The following is a 20,120-nucleotide window of genomic DNA, read 5'->3' as shown; positions in this document are numbered from 1 at the left end:
CAAAAGGAGGACAGTTGGGATGTATGATGTTCTAACCTTGCCTTTATACATATTTAAACCTATATAGAATTTTTTAGTATGCTTTCAAAACATTTTGTGAGTACATTTAAAAACATCTTATGTTTCCGTGCACTGAAGTGATTGACTAGTTTATGAGGTGGTCCCCTATACTGTAGATGAGCAGAACGGTAGCGTTTCACTCAGCCAAGAGATTTTCCTGCTGTGGTAAATTTCGGAATATTTACGGCAGCTCTTCTGTATGGCTAGACTGCCTAGAGCTTATGAGTCACAATTCTAGATTACAAAATTATTTAAAGCAAAGCATTTTACATTGTGCAGACAGGTCACTTTTGTTGTCATGTTGACTGTTGATATCCCGGTTGACATATACACTTTATTATGGACTTTTATCTCTATTTGTTTATCATTGACGTAATTAGAGTCTAAGCATTTTGGGGCAAGGCTGTCTTTATATGTACCATCAATTGCTGGTGAATGCCCTTGTATTTATTTTCCTGTATTGTATATTCTTTACTTTCAAAATTTACAATACAGCAACTTCATGACCCATGGTCCATACTTGCTGACTTTTTATACAGCCCAGGGGATGCCGGAGTGCGAGGACATGGTGATGTAAATTGTGTCATAGTCATCCTCAGAATGGGCACTATACGGGGAAGTGGGGGTGATCTGGAAAGCTGGTTATCCATCTAGGGATTTTGGTAAAGCTCTATGAAAATTGAGAGTCATAGGCTACTGGTCCTCTAGAAAGAGATTCTACAAAATGTTACTGATCATATTCATACAAAGTTGAAAATATGTTGTTTATTGGCTACAGAAAACAGAAGATATTGCAGCGTATTCATTAAGTTAACAAATATCATGAAAAAGAGAAAGTTTGGGATCTGCTATAGATTTTACCTACAATACATTTTCATTGTTCCGTATAGCTTTTTCAAAGACATGTAAAAGGAAAAGTTTAACTTTGTGGATGTGTTTTTTAGGGGCAGAACATGCAAATATACTAAGTGGAGTGACCAGAGACATTTGTGTGGTATTCTCTCTATTTTTTTGGAAGTGGACGTGTATAATCTCCACCCAACTCTATCAGTGTCATCTGGCTGACGGGTTTGAATTGACTATTGAATGTGTCGGCCCTTTGAAACCTGATGACATTTATGACAAGCGATGTGGTTTTGGAGGTAGGTTGCAGATTACATCAGTCCACCAGATGGACAATCAGATGCAAAAGGTTTTTGTTAGGTGCACTTTACTAGAGAGTATCTCTAGCCAATAGTTCGATATAGGGTAGGGGTTACAGTCATATCTAATGGTTAGATACATTTACTGGTCAACTTTAGTGATCAGGGAGAGCCTTCTTGGCAATAGATTTCATTTAAACATAAATAATATAACTTTACACATATATAGTACCCACCAAACTAACCTTTGCGAAGGATTACAGCTGCTATTCAAAAATCAAACAAAACATTTAAAAAAAACAAAATCCTGTTAGGTCCTCTTCTATTTAACATCTGCTTAAAACATTTCTACTGGCACTTGGATTACAGTCAAGCATACTTTTTAGTAAAGTAATGCCATTTCATAGTGTAGTACAAAATAATCATGGAAAGCATCACACAAACCAATAATGGTTCAGCCTGGAAATGTGTTACAGTTTACGTATTTACATTTACACAATGCAATAGGTTCACGGTCTCACTAGCGGCAATACTAAGCGCTCACATTCGGTAGAATAGAGAGACTCTCTCAGGAGATGCTTGCCTACTGGTTCATACAAATTAGATCTAGGTTTGCAAGTCAGTCTTTCTTTTCTTGCAGCAATAAACCTGGCAGTGTCACCTAGAATATCCACCCTGGAATCGGGGGGCAAAGTTCTTGGCTTCTCCACTCTCTTGTGTGGTTATCAGATCAATGATAGCGGAGAGCACAGCACAGTCTTGTGATTTGGTTTCATTCCAGTCCACAGGCTGAGGATTTTCAATCTTATGTTGTAAGAGGGCATCAAGCTCTGCCTTCAAATCCTACAATATAAACAACAGGGCAAATGAATAAATTAACATGTTCCTATTATTGTTCTCTCATTCTTTATCTTTAAAATTGATGGTTCAAGACCTGGCAGAGGCTGGTCTCTTTGATAACCTCTGATCCCTTCCCAGGATTTCAGTCATCGGATGTAGCCACTCAATCCAGAGACTCTTCTCACATTGGCAAACTGGGTAAACCCTTCATCCAACCACTTGTCATGGTTATGGCCTCATTGGACCTTCTGTAGTTGCTAAGACTAAATTATTTTTTTTCTTTAAACGTCCCTTTCAGTAATTAATTACAAATCACATATGAGATTATTTTTACAATCAATCTAAAATTCTAAACCTCCTGGAAGCTCACAAAGTGGTAATTAGATACAAAACTTTGCTTCCCAGCACAAAATACAAAACATTTGATATTACTAATTCACTGTTGTATCACTTATGTTCTAGAACAGGAACATAAAATTTTTTAAAGAGATATGGAAGAGACAATCTGGATCATGATCCCGGTCAAAGTTATATTTTCAAAGCTTTTTATGAACCGCTATAAAACATTCATTACAATCTGCCTTGGGATAACATAGCTTTGCTGCACATTCATTAGATTCTAGTCTTGTGTAAACTCCCTACGCAAACAGAGTTCTGACATTTCAGTAATGAAAGCTCTTAAACTACAAAGGCCATCCTAGTTCTAACAGTTACTGTACTACAAACTTTAGAGCACTCAACCCCTCACTGAGTGCTGGTATTTAACAATTTGCATGGGAAATGATTTCACTGTGATAGCACATTAAAAAATAATTGTAATCTCTAAACCTAATAAACTCCATTGAATTGCATTAATTAGACACATTTACCTCCTTAACACCGATGACAACATCTCCACCATCCACAACCTTCTTAAGACAACACTGGCATATCTACAGTATATATCTCATTCATAACATCAGCTTATTTTAATTGCCCTCTGTAATTCTTTCATTGGATACATATTTGATTAGCTTGGCCCTTTATGCTAAAAGCACTAAAGCTATAACAGTGCTATACTTCAACCTTTTATCCTCATTCATGACAAATGGGATCACATCAGTTTTGTCCAAGTTGGAAAATAGCATTAGGCAGGGCTTCTATCGCCATTCATTTTTGCACCATGCATTGAACCCCTAGTGGCTAAAATTAGGTCACCAAATGGACAAAATGTTTTTGGTTAAAGAAAAAAAAAATACAAATAATAAACAAGGATGTAAGCATAATAAAGGGTACATGATACAGTCAGTGATAATAAACAAATCAGTAACTACTGTACTTTTTTCTAAAAATAGAACCGCAAATAGAAAGAATTATATTGTATGAAAAAGGGGAGAAGGAGGGAAACATAGGGAAAAAGAGAAGACAAGTTGTAACCAATGGGGGGAGACAAGAAAATGTAATAATGTCACAAATGAAAAGTAATAAGAGGGAGTGTAAGTAAAGAGCCAGAGGAGAAGAAGACCTCAATAACAAAGGGATTCCAAGGTACAGGAATATATTCCTCCACACAAATGTATTGGAGAGCCATAAATAGTATCCATGTCTCATACCACACCGCGTATTACAAATAAGTGGCCTTAGTCATAGTGGGAATAAGACCTTCACTGACTTAGAATAGAAGGCTTAGAAGCCTCAGGCTAGCCAACGTTGAACACATACAAAAGTTTCTCCATAAAAAGACTTAAAGAAGGCGGCAATGTAAGATACATTACTTTGCCAGTGCTGAAATGGTGATGAGACGCTTTCTACTCCCATGGGTCATTCTAATATCGGTTCCATCTAGCACCACCTATTCCACACACTGGGGTAGAGAATTAGATCCAGAGATTGTTTAATTTGCACCCAAATCTTATTATTCGATAGCAGTCCCAAAAGTAATGATACAACCTTGTAGAAGTGACGCAAGCATCTAGGAGAATCAGCCCAAATGGGCAAGTGCTAGATGGCCACAAATATCCCCTATAAAAATGTTGAAGTCAATATTGAAATACTGGTTCATAAGAGGATCATCTACCATCTACACTGGAAACACAGACCAGCCTCATATTACATAGCACCTAGGATAAAGTGCACTCTCTCAATGTATAAGATGAATCTCTATCTGAATACCTGTCCCCCTCCTATCCACAGGTGTAGACAGACACTCTAAGTTCCCTCAGGCAACCCTCGCAAAGGGGCCTAGGATTGGTTTTGAGTACTCCCTTCATATATTAGACTAATAATCACGGTACTGAAGCGATTATTATGTATCTATCTTGCAGGGGATATTTTCATTTATAATGAAATTATCCCTGCTATGTTTCAAGGGTAACTCACAGGGACAGTGGTTGCGGTATCCCTGGCAAATTGTGGAAATCTTTAACAGAAGTGAAAGACTTCCCCGGGGGAAGCCAACACTGCGGATGCACACAGTGTCAGCTTCCAGAGCCGGCCGGGGAATGCAGGGAAGAGATAGACAGATCTCTTTCCTGCACCTGGAGTCTCCATAGGCTTACAGTAGTTTAGACCATCTGAAGATGATGTAAACTACCAGGGCTAAACTCCCAAAGCCTTGCTTTTGGGAATTTAGTACATAGGGGTCAGATCGTAGTCCCCATTGATAATAATGGGTACTGCGATCTACAGTGCTAATTAGCACTTTGCTGGAAATTTCTGTGTAATCTCCTGCATTGTGTTTTTAGTACATAGGAACAATACATACAATTATGCAGAAACTGCAGTTTCTGCATAATTTTATGTAACAGATTGATACATAGGTCCCTTAATGCCAACATTATTTGCATCAGTGCATTAAAACTATAGTTTCTATACATGCAAATAAAAAAAAACATAATTCTCACTTAAAACTGGCTAAGAGGAGACATTTGCCACAATTTTAACATCTCTGCACCTAATCTGTAAATAGAAAGGTGCAATCTCACTTTCATATAACACAACCAGTTTTGAACCCATCAAATGTCAGGTCCACTCCTGGATTAATGTTCCTTACCCTGAGTTATCTGCTATGCTCTATCCCATCCATCCTTTGCGGGAGTTGATGGCGTTAAAGCGCACTCCCCCCCCTCCAACTGCACATGTCAGTGTCAGGACAACCATAGTGCTTTATTATACAGAGCTCATTTCCAGACCCTGACAGCCTAGAAACACATGAAGCTGCATTGGTACTTGGTAGTATCACTGTGCAGTGAGGATTGGGCAGGCATAAGAAAAACGAGGGCAACTAAATCTATTATAAATGGAGCAATTAGAAAACACTCTTATGCTGGCCAAACACATAGCGATATTTGACCCGATCTGGACGATTCCGACACATTGGAACGACAGATCATGTAAAATATGGCCAAATCGTGAGAAAATCGTGAGTCCCCCACTCACGATGCGATGCGCATCCCCGCTGATCGTACATCGCATCTTCAGATCTGCCGTGCTGTAGGGCAGATCTGCCAATCTGGGATACAAATGCACTGGAGAAATGTCTGGCTGCACGATAGATCGTGTGAAGATTGGACACTGCAAACACCAAATCATGTGTAGAGCTGCCGAGGAGAGTTTTCAAGGGAAATCGTGCACGATGTCGGATCGAGAACACATCGCTATGTCTGTGGCCAGCATTACAGAACGGGGTGTTGGCACCTTGTTCCATGCATACTTTATACTGTGTTTCCCCAAATCTCCAATGAAGACAGAGCTGAGTAAATGTATAAGGTATTTACACATTTTATGTTAATGCATGAAAATGATACATTTATGGGAAAGGGGTTGAACTTTGAGCACATCCATAGTAATCCTTATATCCTACTATACAACAAACCCATAAAGTCACTGGTTGGCCTATAGATAAACTCACTACGTATATTACGTCACAAAATACCAAATGACAAATACTGGAAAAGAAATGGCCTCTTTCATACCAGAGAGAGCAGAATCCAGTCTGGTTCATCTCACTGGGTTTAATCTCTAGTACACTGGTCATAGGTGTCCCTACTAAGCACGCATTTCAGAGACCTTGCTATTATAATAACTGCCCCCTAATGGAGTAGCCACTTGGTCCAGTACCTGTGCCCTTTTACTGAGAAGCCTGATTTATTGGAGCACACTACTTCCGTATAAAACTTTTAGATGTTCAGTAACTACTATATGAACCCTAATTTTACGGTCATAGAGATGTTAGGAAAAAGATGAGTGAATATAATTGGTTTGTTTGTATGTCTTCAGATTTTACGATTTGCCAGGTATATTTTGGTGAATGCGCTGAACATGCCCGATCTTCCCATCCAGCACATCCTTGTTTGAAAGAGGGGAGATCAGCCTTAGCAGTTATTTTCTGGTGATCACCAGACAGAAAGTTCAGGGAAGGAGGGGGATCTAATGCCCAGATATCCCCCCCCTCATCCTGACATCATTAAAACACAGGGGCCCCCTCATTGAGGTGGTCTATTTTACAAAATGGTCAGTCTGGATGGGCTGCCATGCTCCTCATTCACACACATCTTTTTATTTTATAAAAAAATGCATTATGGTTTCTTTTCATTCACTTTCTTGTAATTTCAACAAAAGTAGTAATAATTCTGCCATTGTGGGTAGACTGTATTTGCTGGGTGATGAGAAATAAGTTATGGAAATTCAAAGTATATCATCTATGGGTCCGAATGTTACTATTGATGTTGGAATGTGACCAGCTCAGCAGCACAGGAGTTAGTGATGCATGACGACAGTCTGATAACTTACAGTAGATGTGTGGTAGGAATGAACACCCCACGAGGTATTTTACCGGCAAAATGGTGTTCGGCAGAGGATTGCTGATCTGGGACTTGCGTTTTAAAGCATCTGTAGCAAAAACCTGATTGGTCCCAAAATGTAAGCAGGATGCTGCATTGAGGGACATATATACAATCTATAAGGTGTTGCTTTACTATAAATACATGTGTTTTGCGAGTATGTAATGCAGGTATTACTCTTATTATTGGCACATCTGTCATATGTTCAACTGAATCCCAGACGTCTAAGCCTAGTCATATATGGTCATATATATAATGTATATGAACTTGTATGAATTAACTTGTATGAGTAAAAGTAATTGATCCTATACAGTGACAAATGTAAATGTAATATCCTGTTTGTATAAGATTTTGTTTTAACTCCTAAACATCAGTTTCCATGTAACCTTTGCTTAACCACTTAACTGGCATAGTATGTGACCGCGGCCAGCTGGGCTTTTGCTGACACGGTCGCATCCCACGGTCTGCTGCATACACCGTTGATTTCAGAGGAGATCCGTCCCCCGGCCCCCAGGCAGCGATGTTGCGGTATGTGACCACCCGACATCGCTGCTGAAATCGCGTCCCAGAATGCCGTAAGAATGGCACTCTACGGGTGGGTATGCAATTAAACCCTGCGGCTATTTGCAGCTGCAGCGCTATTCAATCAGTGGGGACTTCCTCGCGCATGAGTCCCCTCAGTCGGACTGAACTGTGAGGTAAAGTCCACGGAAAAAACGGGCTAAGTCGGGCTCGCACACGGGGAAAGTACACACTGAGTCCGCAGTTTACGCAGAATCAGTGTGTTTCCGTTCATGAATCCCAAATTTTTGGTGTTGGAAAAAGGCTATTTAATTGAATAGCCTTTCAACCTTACTGATTCTCGCTCTCACTGGAATGTAAGGTTTTATGTAATTTCAAAAACAGAGGAATAATGAATAAAAAAAAAAAAATACTAACTATAGTGGTGTCATCCAGGACTGCTGTTAGAATGTTAATGTATGGGAGTATGATAATGTTAGGATGATAATGTATGGGGATATCACCAGGACTGTTGTTAGAATGATAATGTAGGATTATGTCACCAGGACTTTATGTATAGGGGTGCTACTACGACTGCTTTAAGAATGTTAAGTGTATGGGGAAACAGGTCACCAGGACAGCTGAGAGAATGTTAGTGTATGGGGGTGCCACCATGACTGCTGTTGGAGTGGTAATGTATGGGGGTGCCACCATGACTGCTGTTGGAGTGGTAATGTATGGGGGTGCCACCATGACTGCTGTTAGAATGATAATGTGTGGAAGTGTCACCTAGGTCTGCTGTTAGAATGACAATCTATGGGGGTGACACCTAGGTCTGCTGTTAGAATGACAATCTATGGGGGTGACACCAGGACAGCCGTTGGAGTGGTAATGTATGGGGGTGACACCAGGACTGCCGTTGGAGTGGTAATGTATGGGGGTGCCACCATGACTGCTGTTAGAATGAGAATGTGTGGAAGTGTCACCTAGGTCTGCTGTTAGAATGACAATCTATGGGGGTGACACCTAGGTCTGCTGTTAGAATGACAATCTATGGGGGTGACACCAGGACAGCCGTTGGAGTGGTAATGTATGGGGGTGACACCAGGACAGCCGTTGGAGTGGTAATGTATGGGGGTGACACCAGGACTGCCGTTGGAGTGGTAATGTATGGGGGTGACACCAGGACTGCCGTTGGAGTGGTAATGTATGGGGGTGACACCAGGACTGCCGTTGGAGTGGTAATGTATGGGGGTGACACCAGGACTGCCGTTGGAGTGGTAATGTATGGGGGTGACACCAGGACTGCCGTTGGAGTGGTAATGTATGGGGGTGACACCAGGACTGCCGTTGGAGTGGTAATGTATGGGGGTGACACCAGGACTGCCGTTGGAGTGGTAATGTATGGGGGTGACACCAGGACTGCCGTTGGAGTGGTAATGTATGGGGGTGACACCAGGACTGCCGTTGGAGTGGTAATGTATGGGGGTGACACCAGGACTGCCGTTGGAGTGGTAATGTATGGGGGTGACACCAGGACTGCCGTTGGAGTGGTAATGTATGGGGGTGACACCAGGACTGCCGTTGGAGTGGTAATGTATGGGGGTGACACCAGGACTGCCATTGGAGTGGTAATGTATGGGGGTGACACCAGGACTGCCGTTGGAGTGGTAATGTATGGGGGTGACACCAGGACTGCCGTTGGAGTGGTAATGTATGGGGGTGACACCAGGACTGCCGTTGGAGTGGTAATGTATGGGGGTGACACCAGGACTGCCGTTGGAGTGGTAATGTATGGGGGTGACACCAGGACTGCCGTTGGAGTGGTAATGTATGGGGGTGACACCAGGACTGCCGTTGGAGTGGTAATGTATGGGGGTGACACCAGGACTGCCGTTGGAGTGGTAATGTATGGGGGTGACACCAGGACTGCCGTTGGAGTGGTAATGTATGGGGGTGACACCAGGACTGCCGTTGGAGTGGTAATGTATGGGGGTGACACCAGGACTGCCGTTGGAGTGGTAATGTATGGGGGTGACACCAGGACTGCCGTTGGAGTGGTAATGTATGGGGGTGACACCAGGACTGCCGTTGGAGTGGTAATGTATGGGGGTGACACCAGGACTGCCGTTGGAGTGGTAATGTATGGGGGTGACACCAGGACTGCTGTTGGAGTGGTAATGTACATCTAGCCTCCTTCTGCATTAAACAGGCCTTCTAGTCACAATATGCGGATTTTTACCTTCAAATGTGTCTTATTCGCACAGTGATGCATATAGAATACACAAGCAGCTCCTGCTGATTAAATGATATGTGGCATGCCTAATCTATGTGCAACTGCGGGTGTATCTGCATACGAAATGCTACGTTACAGTGTCACAGCTGCTGTAAAAGAAAAAGAAGCATTTGAAGTGAAAAAGTTGCATGAAAAGATGCTCGGCGCTACAGAGTTACGCGGCTCTCACACCTTATGTGTAACGTGACTCGCAGCACATGGAAGACAGATGTATGTGGACACATCTGTATGGGGATGTCACCTTGACTGCTGTTAGAATGTTAGTGTATTTCCCCATAGGCTCTAACAGCAGTCCAGCTGACATCCCCAGGTCACCAGGATTGCCTGCCCCCACAGACTATATTCACCCATCAGCCATAACATTAAAACCACCTGTTTAATATTGTGTAGGTCCTCCTTGAGCTGCTAAAACAGCTCTGACTCGTCGAGACTCCACAAGACCTCTGAAGGTGTCCTGTGATATCTGACACCAAAACGATAGCAGCAGATCCTTTAAAGGCCTATAAGCTGCGAGGTGGGGCCTCCATGGCTCGGCCTTTTTTTTTGTCCGCACATCCCGCAGATTCTCAACTGGATTGAGATCTGGGAAATTTGGAGGCCAAGTCAATACCTTAAACTCTTGGTCTTGTTCCTCAAACCATACCTGAATAATTTTTGAAGTGTGGCAGGGTGCATTATCCTGAAAGGGACTACCATTGCCATAAAGGGAGTTACTTGGTCTGCAACAACGTTTAAGTATGGATATGTTTCAAAGTAACATCCAAATGAATGCCAGGACCCTAGGTTTTCCAGCAGAACATTGCACAGAACATCACACTGCCTCCTTTCCCATAGTGCATCCCCACCTCGTATATAGGCAGCTTTGGGGACCAAGAGATCTGAAACTTTAAGGAATTTAATATGAACCCTTACCACAACCCATCCTGCAAAAGCCAAACTAGCCAAGCTACATGATAAAGCGGTTGCAGAGAAGAAAGGAATTTGTGCCCTAATGGTAAAGTATTTAAATAAGGCTTGTTTATAAAAACAATTGTTTTAAAGCAACATCTAAAATGTTGCTTTTAAAAAAGGAAATCAGTAGGAAATAAATGCCTGAGAAAAAAAAGCAATGAAACCATAATTTCATTAATAAAGTACAGTATACTATAATAAAGTACAGTATACTATAATAAAGTACAGTATACTATAATAAAGTACAGTATACTATAATAAAGTACAGTATACTTCTAACACACTTGATGCTTCAATAAAACTGGTTATAAAAAATAAAACTAAAAATGAACCACAGTGACATCAATACAATCTCAGCGTCATTTTACTGCTCATGGGAAATAATCAGCAGAGTAGAGGCCTGCAGAAAGACGTAGGGAGCAATTTCTTATGACCACTCCCATGTAACACATTTTCTGGCACAGTGCGGGCAGTGGTATACTTCTATTGTGTTCAGTTTAACCCCACACAAGGTCTTGCACATGTGCAGTAAAATCAGCATTCGCTGCCAGGGGCTGCAATCCCTAGAAGCCGAATAGGGCTGCTATAATAAAAGCAGAAGATGCTTCCCATTGGAAGTATTCCCTCTGCTAATGGCAGTCCCATAAGGCTGTCTGTCTGAAGTGTGATTAGTAGAAAGCGCTACCAATGGAAAGCCACTTCTGTTTTATTACAGCAGCCACAGGAGGAAGGTGGGAACCGCTGCTGCTAAGTGGGACCGGAGACTGGGAGCTCACAGAGGAGTGGTGGATTTGACAGGGGGGGGGGGGGGCTACAACGCCTAGGTAAACTTCGCCAATGGTTATATACATTTTTATTATGCAAGAATTTATTTTTGCTGTGGTATTACCTTAACTAGGTGTGCAATCCGTGCAGGCGACTGAAAGACAATCCATTCGTCCACAGCAATAGTGTCCTGTTCTTTATCTTTCTGAATGGAAATATCTCCCCCGAAGAAAAGGAGCGAGTATGGAGAGACTTCAGTACAGTCATATAGGTAAATCTGTACAATTATGGGCACAAGCGAGAAAAATGTTGTCAAAATTACTCCAGATTAGTGAATCTAGGACTAGATCATCATCGTTGCAAGAATCATTCTTTCTAGGGTGTAAACATTACTGCATCCAAACATGTATACTGAAGTTCTAACAGACATACATTTTCTAAAGTAATATATATAATTAGTCATCCCAACATCTAGGTAAGGTCCTTTAACACAAACCCCATATTAAATCCTGCTTGAAGGAACTAGAAGAAACCCTTACACTACTGGTTTTCATCTTCAGGTGGTAGACCAGCCAGGTGTAATGAAATTCAGTCTCTTCCACATTGACAGACTTGGGGTGAATGTTGACCTTGCCATCCGATTTTGTATAAACCTTTGCTCTAAAAGAAAAAAATACATTAATTATTAGGAATGGTCATAAAAATGTATTATGGCAAGCCCAACAAAGACCCTCTTTTGGTGCAAAATTATCGACCCATTTCATTGCTTAACACAGACCTAAAGTTGTTCGTCAAAGTAATTACAAATAGACTGAACCCCCTTCTCCCCTCCTTAATTCACCCTGACCAAGTGGGTTTTGTCCCGTCCAGACAGGCACTAGATAATACTAGATGCACAACTGATCTAATTCATTATGTTAACACTCACAAACTCCCCTCTCTGGTGCTTGCTCTGGACGCAGAGAAAGCCTTAGAGAGGGTCTCTTGGCCCTTTATGTTCCACACATTACGCCAATATGGAATACGTGGTAAATTCCTGCAAGCTATACAAGCTTTATATTTTAACCCTTCTGCGGCGGTTTCGGCAGGGGGCCTGCTTTCCAACTCGCATCAAGTTCAAACACACCCAATACACCCTCTCCCTATTCGCGGACGACATACTCTTCACGCTGACCAAACCACTCACGTCCCTTCCTAATTTATTTTGCGAGCTTTCTATATATGGCGAACTCTCCGGATACAAGGTTAACCACACCAAATCAGAAGCTCTCCCCCTCTACCTCACCAAAAATACAAAATCTCTATTAAAATAAAATTTTTACTTTATCTGGAAACGAGACTCTCTCAAATATTTAGGAGTATCAATTACTAAATCTTATGACTGTATACGAGGTGGTACCTAGTGCCAGAGCACCTACAGCAAATCTACCCTAGCTCTTCGGCTCTTTGCTGGAGAGGCTGTGGCCAACTTGGATCTTTCTTACATACATGGTGGACATGCCCTTTAATCATCCCGTTCTAGAACATAGTCCGTACACTTCTAACCCAAATTATTTCTACCCCACTCTCATACACCCCAGCGAATTTTCTGCTGTGCGCCCCAATCGACGATTTTTCCAATACCACAAATAAATTGGCACTTCATATAACCTGTGCGGCAAAATATCAAATTGCCCGCACTGGAAATAATCCAACACCCCTTCCAAACAGGAACTCGTACATAGAATTTGGGTTATAGCAAAAATGGAATACATTACCAGTTTAAGGAATAACAATGTTCGGAAGTTCCACTTGATTTGGCGTCCTTGGTACTCTTATCAAAACTCCCCTCTCCCTGGTCTTGGGTAACTCCACCTAAAATCCCTTTTCTTTTTTTTCTTCTCTCTCTTTTTCATGATCCCCATCTACCACCCCGGATCGTCCCCTACCAATTTATTTCCTATTTTCTCATTGCTAGATCCCCTCATCCCCTTTTTTTTTTTTTATTTACTTTCCCCACCCAATTTCCTTTCACCCTATCCCTAACCTTTCTCAGAAATTACTTATGATTGATTTTTGAGAACGACGAATTGTTGTATACTCTAGTAGTTGTTGTTACTAATTATACGTAACTATTTAACAATGTTGAATTACAGTTCAATGTTCTGTATAATCTTATTCTATTGTACGGTCAATTCTATTCAATAAACGAATACAAAAAAAAAAAAAAAAATGTATTATGGCATTTATAAATTTTTTATGAAAGATTTGGTGCTGAGTTGGAGTAGAAAGTGTGGCAAGTGGCAAATGTGCAGGATAGAGCTTTGCAGAAACAACATAAAGTAGATGCATGTAACCAGTAAACCCCCCAGCATGTGTATATTTATTACCATAGCCAAGTGACCCATTTATCAGAAATGCCAAGAAATACACAATGTATGCTCATCCTGTTAAGTAGAAGGATCCCGGTAATGGGCGAATAAAGGAAAATGCACAAACAATAGCCATTATAACCCTTTGTGTGTAGAACATGTGTCAGTAAGTCATCCAATGTAAGTGTTATGTCTCATTTAGAATACTCATGTGACATTATGAAGGCCTTTTTTTATTTTTACTTTTTTTGGGAGTGAATCTGAGTGCACATGGGTGGGCGAGGGACAATCTGTCATGTTGGCGGTCACTACGTCCCAGAGAAACGGTCAAACCCTGGCAGCATGCATCCCACCACCGCAAATTGAATTGCGCCCACTGACTTCAAGCCAGTACAGACCAAGGGAGGAATACAGTTACATCCGATAAGTTTTCACGACAGAAAAAAGGAGGTTAGTCTCTGCTTTATCGCCCAAGACTATTCAATTAGATCCCCTTTTTCACCCGATGCCTTTGTTAACACCCATTAGATTGACGTGTTAACTGTCATTAACACACAGAATACATGAAAAGTTAATGAATTCCTACGTTACGGCGCCCGTTAACCACCTAGTTATCTAGGATTTTTGTTTCACTGCTTGTGCAGTGGTGAAAAATAATCTCTGATAAGAGCTGCACTTCTGGGCTAACTGAATAGCCCCGGGGGATCAATTTGCATATTCTACTCAGGCGGTGGCGACCTCCATAAGACTATGAATAATACTACACAACATTAGGGTTTGTGTTACATCCAGTTTTCAAATACAAGTTACATACTTTACTGTCAGAATATGCTGACCACAATTATAAGGCACAGGTAGCCCTGGTCAACAAACCAGCAGCATAAAGTGTACTTAATGCTAATGTCACACAGTATTATCATGCTGCTGCACCACATACAAAGCGCAATAAGTGTTAGACAATGAAGAATTGCGTTGTGAAATGGACGCATACATGAGAAATGGCATTAAAGCTACACTACTTACGTCTGCCTTCTTTTACTGAAGCTAGGTCGAATTTTCGCCACTTTTGGATACAACCCGGCACAAATTACAGCCTTAATGAGCTTTTCATTATCTACAAAGAGAACAAATATTTAAACATAGCAACAGTAACAATAATAAAACAAGTCGCCATGTGGCATTGAAATGTACCTGAATTAATATTAGATTTGGTGTCCTTTGGGTTCCTGCTGCTCACAAAGCCTGCTCCTAGCAGATGCTCCGCAAACTGCCCTTTCATGTCACTCAGCATCTGAGGAACAAATCACACAGCAAGAGGAAAGGAGCTTAGAACTGGAGCAACGTGTAAGGAATCATGTGCCACTGACAGACATCAGCATTTATTTATAAGCACCATAAAACTTCACCATATTGTCAGAGTTACAAATTACATATTAAAAAAAGAGCAGATGTTCGATTTACGGTGTAGAGAAAAAGGGCAACGCTTTGACAAGAGGAGATAGTCGGATAGCAGTGGGCAGAGAGACAGGGGAAAGCCAGATAGTAGAAGGCTGCTGTAGTCAAGATGAGATAATGGTTTAGTAATATGAGAGAGAAGAGGATTTTTGGGTACTTACTGTTGAATCATTTTCTCCGAGTCATGCTGGGGGACACTGGACCATGGCGTTGTAGCTGGGAATGCAGGAGCTGGCACTTAACTAGTTAAACTGTAGCTTTAACCTTAAGCTCCTCCCCTCTGCAAACCCATGATGTCAGTACAACGTCTTCAAAAGTGCCTGGTAAGGGGAAGCAGTAACCCAGTGAAACTGTTATTACCAAAATAAAAAAACAGAACCGCATGGACCAACCAGTCAAAACAACACAATGCAACACGACTGAGCGTGAGGGAGGGAACGCAGTGTTCCCCAGCATGACTCAGAGAAAAGGATTCAACGGTAAGTACCCAAAAATCCTCTTTTCTCTTTCATCAATGCTGGGGGACACTGGACCATGGGACGTTCAACAGCCGCCCCCAGGGGAGGGAACGCTCAGGCCGCCTGACCACAGAACTGTGCGCCCAAAGTGGGCATCGCCGGAGGCAAAAACATAAAACTTGTAAAACTGAGCGAACGTGTGGACAGAGAGCCAGGTAGCTGCGCGACAGATCTGTTCAGCCGAGGCCCCATGGCGCGCCGCCCAGGAGGTCGCCACCGTCCAAGTAAAATGAGCCGACACCCTGGCAGGTGCCGGTCGTTACAAATGCCAGTCCTCCAAATCGTGCCTAACTCCACAGGCACTTAAACTACACTGACATCAAGCTACAGTTTAACTAGTTAAGTGCCAGCTCCCTCATTCCCAGCTACAACCCCCTGGTCCAGTGTCCCACAGCATTGAGGAAAGAGAAAGCAGTGAATCCTGTCAATGTTTTGAAGGAGGAGGCTGAAAAGACAACACAATGGCCTGGATGTGTGCAGAGCAGGGGAGGGCAGAGTCAAGGACTGATATGTAGGCAGCGGACTTGGAGAAAGGGGGAGAGAAATTACCCTTCAACTTAGCCAATTAGATACACTGCTCACTTTAGTGAGGACAGTTTTAGTGAAATGGATTGGGTGGAAGTACGACTGCAGAGGGTCAAGAAGAGAGCAAGTAAAAAGAAAGTGGGACAAGAGGTTGTATACAAGCAGCTCAACTAGTATGAAGCAGAGAGGAGGAAATAAATGGAGCAGTAGCTGGAGGAAGAGGATGGGTCGAAAGATTGTTTCTTGAGGATAGGATGTTTGAAGATGGAAGGGAAAGTGCCAGTGGAGAGGGACACCTTAAAGATAGGAGATAGGTGATGGAAAGTATTGGATGAAGTACGGGGAAGAGATGAAATGAACCAGGATTGAGAGGACAAGTGTAATGGAAAAAGGAGGGCAAGAGTATGAAACCTCATCTGAGGGTGGGTTTGTGAGTGGAGGAGAAGGTGGTTATTGGGATATACAGCTGCGAAGAGATTTTTCATGGATGATGTAATTTTTTAATTAGATGGCATAGATAGGAGCAGAAAGAAAATACTTTTATGCCAATATTAGGGCAGGCATACTGGAGACATTACCTTTAGTGTATTAGATGACAGAAAGTTGCCCCAACAGTAGTCCCTCTCTGCTCTAACTCCGCACCGCTTCGAATCCTCCCAGCCCTAAGAAAGCAGACAAGCATGAACATCACATTGAGATAAACATGAAAAAGGTAGCCCATGAATTAAGTGGTATATTAACAAATGGATGTGGTCACAAAACTATTATACTGACAAATCAAACTGCCCAGTAACATAAAAACAATAACTAGGCCACTTCTCACCGAGAGTGCATTGACAACTGTTAGATGGTCACTTTTAGTATTCCTGGACAATTCCTTTCTTCTTGCATCTGCCAATTTCTCCTTACCCTAGAAAGAAGAAATACAGTAATAGTGAGAACAATTGCTATCCATAGAAGGTAAAAAAAGTGATTAAAAATTAAAGCTATTGCACAAGCATTAAGCTATTTGCACAAGCATATTAGATAAATTGTGGTTGAATGGTTTGTCCTTCATTTGCTGGAGTTGTGTGCTTTCCAGACAAGTGGTGGAACGCACGGTATCATGCACATAGACAGCTGCAGATCACGTCCTGTTAGGTTTTCTTGTCCTGGTTTCTCTAGATCCTCGCGATCAATCCGTGTGCACTGAACACAACTAAAAACGTATTCTGGTATATGGGTGATAGTGCACTGCTTAAACTGTATTTCTGTGACGACATACCAAATTAGGGCAAAGCTATAGGTCAAACACAGATTTCAGATTTGTAACATTACATGACATTTTTTTTAACTGTTTAGTGTATGGAACCTAGTAAAACCAGCTACATCCTATAATCTCCTATGTCAACTAACCACTTCTTAAAACAAGCAAATGTCCAAAGTATTGCGTGTAGGATACATATCTCCAGCAGTGCCTATAGTTCTGTTGCATAAAATAAAAGAATTGTAAAGCTATGTAAGCATAGTCTTTGTTTTATTAGTATCCAATATGGCTGCTAGATGGGAGAAAACAGAACCTAGCAGTATTGCTGCCCACTGCCTGATGAAAGGGTGGTGTAATGCCAGCACTTTGTGTGTTGGCATATATCAGCCTAGGGATAGATCTTCTTGTTAGTGCCACATGTACAGAGCATTGTAAATACCCGGTCCCTGACACACTAGCATTTACACAGGTAACACTACAGGAACACTGGGTACTCTTCATGCAGACATACTGAGCAGACAAATTCAGTTCCTGAGGTACGGACGTTCCATTCCCCTAAATATTAACCCCTTAATGAGAAAGAGCGACCATTCCTACCATCGCAGCGGCAGTTAACAGGTTAAACAGGAAAACATAACAGGTAAACCAAACAAAAACACAGAGCTTCATATTTATGTGATAACTTACCAAAGGGATAATAAATGGGTCTTTAAAGCTGAGACTTGCAGCAATTGTTAAGACTGGATCCAAACAACAGAAAAGGGCTCCAAATAGAATCATTTTGCCAATGTGTGGCTCAACAGGTAAGCGCGCCAAGTGAAAGCCAAGTGGCGTCAGTTCTTCCCGCCTATCTAGAGCATTCTGCAAGAGAATGGAATTAATATTGTTACTCTGTTGCATTATCACCTAATGCAGCAATCGTTTTCAAAGTGAAAATGTGAATAACTGCCATGGATTCACCGAAACCACATCTGTCCACCAAGATTACACCCATTTTGCAGCTACACCCCTTTGAGGGCCATCCCTCTTTAAACTTCCAAACATTGGGACTGCCCCACAAAAAATAACACATGTGCACTGAGTAAGGAACCCTCTCTTCTCATTGTATTTTTCAGGATTTTACTTGAGGGTCATCAGTAGCATTCCAATCTATTTTGCTAGGATTCAAATAGGACCAGAATATAACCAACACAGGTATACAAATAAAATGAATACCCCTATCACCATTAAAAGACAAATAAGCGGTTGATTTCTGTGCGGGAAATTTATTTCTTCCTATGTTTTTTTTTTTTTTTCAAATTTTTATTGAAATTTTCATCATAAAACAAATTACAGTTAGAAACATAAGTAAAATATGAAAACACAACAAAAAAAGGGAAGGAATGGGTGTACAATTATATAAGACATAATCTTAGTCTGTAATACATTTCTAATACAGTTAGACATCCTGTCGCAGCAAATAGGTAAACCTGTTTATAGGCAAGATATTAAACACCAGAAAATGGTGGCTTAAGGAAAAGGAGGGTGGGACCAGTGTTCTCGACTGTCGTAGTAGAACCATTTTTCTTTATTGTATACTCATTCCACTTAAACCATTTCATGTGGGGAGATTAGCAGATGTAGAGTATTTGCATTCCATGGTCTCAAAATCACAGTGCCTCTGGACCTTTTGCATAATAACTGTTAAACTAGGAACTGAGGATGATGTAATAGCAGCCTTGAAAGCGATTAGTATATAACCAGGGTAAGAATGGAAAAGAGCAGTATATGGATCTACAGATAGGTCCACCCCAGTAACATTTCCAATCAAAGTAAAGACCTCAGTCCACATTGATTGCAGTATTGGGCAAGACCAAAAAACATGAAAGGTACTACCCACACAGCCACAGCTCTTCAAACACTGTTTAGATACAGAGGGACAAATTTTATGCTGCTTTTCAGGCGTAAAGTATGCTCAGTGAATTAACTTTTCCGAGTGAATAATGCATCGGGACATTTTAAAACATGTACGAAATATAATCTCCCATTTCTCCTCCGCTATTGTCCTAGAAAGGTCCTCCTCCCACTTCTTTTGACACAATAATTTACCCTTCTTGCCTTGCCTAATCTGAGAAAGATACCACCAAGAAATTCCTCCCTTAAGCTTAGAGGACTGAAAACGTGCAGATATATATTCAGGCATAGTTGGACGAATCTCAGAGGAAGGAAAGAAACTCTGAATCCAGTGTCGCACCTGTAAATACTTATAAAAATCCTTCCCAGGGAAATTGTGTTTACTTTGAAGGATGGAAAAGGGAACCACTCCGGTTTCATCTACAAGATCACCTAGTGAGCAGATACCACCTGTCACCTAAGAACGTAATCGTAAATCCCCAATTAGATTTGCTATACTAGAGAGGAAAAGAGCTGGGGCTGGTAATATAATGTCCTTTCCAGCAGCTACCACTTTGTACCACGCTATTAAAGTTGCTTTGACTGAACCGGGGAGTGATACACCCAGGGGGAGCATATGGACCGGTAACCACAGTAGATCAGGGAGGGGAAAGGGTTTCACCACATCTTTCTCCCAAACCACCCACGGCTTGGGGATATCTTTCTCAAAACAGTTCCCTATCTGACTCAAAAGACATGAAAGTTGATATTTTTCCAG

The 20,120-nt window shown here is 41.6% G+C and overlaps 1 protein-coding gene across 1 annotated transcript in view; it reads right to left on the bottom strand.

Moving 5' to 3' along the window:
- Positions 1-805: 805 nt before the first annotated feature.
- DHX36 (DEAH-box helicase 36) overlaps positions 806-20,120 on the bottom strand; it is an 87,125-nt gene continuing 67,810 nt past the window's right edge. The window contains exons 18-25 of the mRNA XM_088447650.1: positions 18,158-18,331; positions 17,048-17,134; positions 16,803-16,886; positions 14,918-15,017; positions 14,750-14,840; positions 11,915-12,035; positions 11,500-11,652; positions 806-2,045 (exon numbers count right to left, since the gene is read on the bottom strand). Coding sequence (XP_088303776.1) covers positions 1,860-2,045; positions 11,500-11,652; positions 11,915-12,035; positions 14,750-14,840; positions 14,918-15,017; positions 16,803-16,886; positions 17,048-17,134; positions 18,158-18,331 — 996 coding nt within the window. The 3' untranslated portion in view covers positions 806-1,859. The remainder of the gene's footprint in view (positions 2,046-11,499; positions 11,653-11,914; positions 12,036-14,749; positions 14,841-14,917; positions 15,018-16,802; positions 16,887-17,047; positions 17,135-18,157; positions 18,332-20,120) is intronic.

This window comes from Taudactylus pleione, unplaced genomic scaffold, assembly GCF_031769625.1.
Source record: "Taudactylus pleione unplaced genomic scaffold, aTauple2 ptg000436l, whole genome shotgun sequence".
In the NCBI taxonomy this organism is placed as follows: domain Eukaryota; kingdom Metazoa; phylum Chordata; class Amphibia; order Anura; family Myobatrachidae; genus Taudactylus; species Taudactylus pleione.
This window is presented reverse-complemented; position numbering and strand designations above follow the sequence as displayed.